This window comes from Cicer arietinum, chromosome 7 (genome assembly GCF_000331145.2).
Source record: "Cicer arietinum cultivar CDC Frontier isolate Library 1 chromosome 7, Cicar.CDCFrontier_v2.0, whole genome shotgun sequence".
NCBI classification, from domain to species: Eukaryota; Viridiplantae; Streptophyta; class Magnoliopsida; order Fabales; family Fabaceae; genus Cicer; species Cicer arietinum.
The window spans coordinates 20,062,865-20,063,776 of record NC_021166.2 but is presented as its reverse complement, the minus strand read 5'-3'; the positions used below and the strand labels follow the sequence as shown (position 1 = coordinate 20,063,776).

At 29.4% G+C, this 912-nt stretch overlaps 1 protein-coding gene across 1 annotated transcript in view; it reads left to right on the top strand.

Annotated features, from left to right (window-relative positions):
- Window positions 1-588, top strand: part of LOC101513850 (protein neprosin-like) — a 16,015-nt gene extending 15,427 nt beyond the window's left edge. Inside the window, exon 8 of the mRNA XM_027336845.1 lies at window positions 211-588. Coding sequence (XP_027192646.1) covers window positions 211-588 — 378 coding nt within the window. The remainder of the gene's footprint in view (window positions 1-210) is intronic.
- Window positions 589-912: the final 324 nt, after the last annotated feature.

The window sequence follows — 912 nt, the reverse complement described above, 5'->3', positions numbered from 1 at the left end:
TTTCCCTGTCACTCTTTCTTGAATTTCTTTATGAGCACTTTCAAAATATCATTTTTCTTTGCTTTTTTTTTTAAAAAAAAATTAAAAATGCTTTATTGTTTGCTCTTAATGAGTATGTAATTTATGTGTATGTTTGAGTTACTTAAATTTCTCATAAAGGCAAAGGTTGTCATTGAAGGTTTACTTTGATTCTTTTTATTGTGTGTGTAGGATACAAAGACTAGGAATTGGTGGCTTTCATATGGATCCGAAAATCTAATAGGGTATTGGCCGTCCTCCTTGTTCAGACATCTAAAGGATAGTGCAACTGTTGTTGAATTTGGCGGAGAAATAATTAATTCAATGTCACAAGGAACTCACACTTCCACCCAAATGGGCAGTGGACATTTTGCTCAGGAAGGTTTTAGAAAAGCTGCATATTTTAGAAATATGCAAGTTGTTAATGATAAAAACTACTTGACTCCATTGTCAAATCCTGTATTTCAAACGGAGTTTCCAAATTGTTATAACATAAAAGGAGGGAAAAGTAATCAGTGGGGGAATTACTTTTATTATGGCGGACCTGGTAGAAATGTCAAATGTCCTTAAGGGAATGAATAATATAAAATTAATATAATAAACGTGAATTCTTTTACTAAAAAAATTATATGTTGGCTTGATTCGTTGATATATTCTTATGTTCAAATATAAGTTCTTATTTTTTAATTTACTGGCCATCCATTCATATATCTAGACTTATTGTAAATTTCAAATAATGGTTTATCAAGTGAATTGAATCGTTGCAAATAATATAACAACAATAATACCGAATGTCGAACTTAAGGATTGTATTATACTATTGAATTAAGTTTAGTTACTAAAATTGAATAAAAATTTATGAATTGATTTAGTAGGTTTTCGACTAACAAGAGT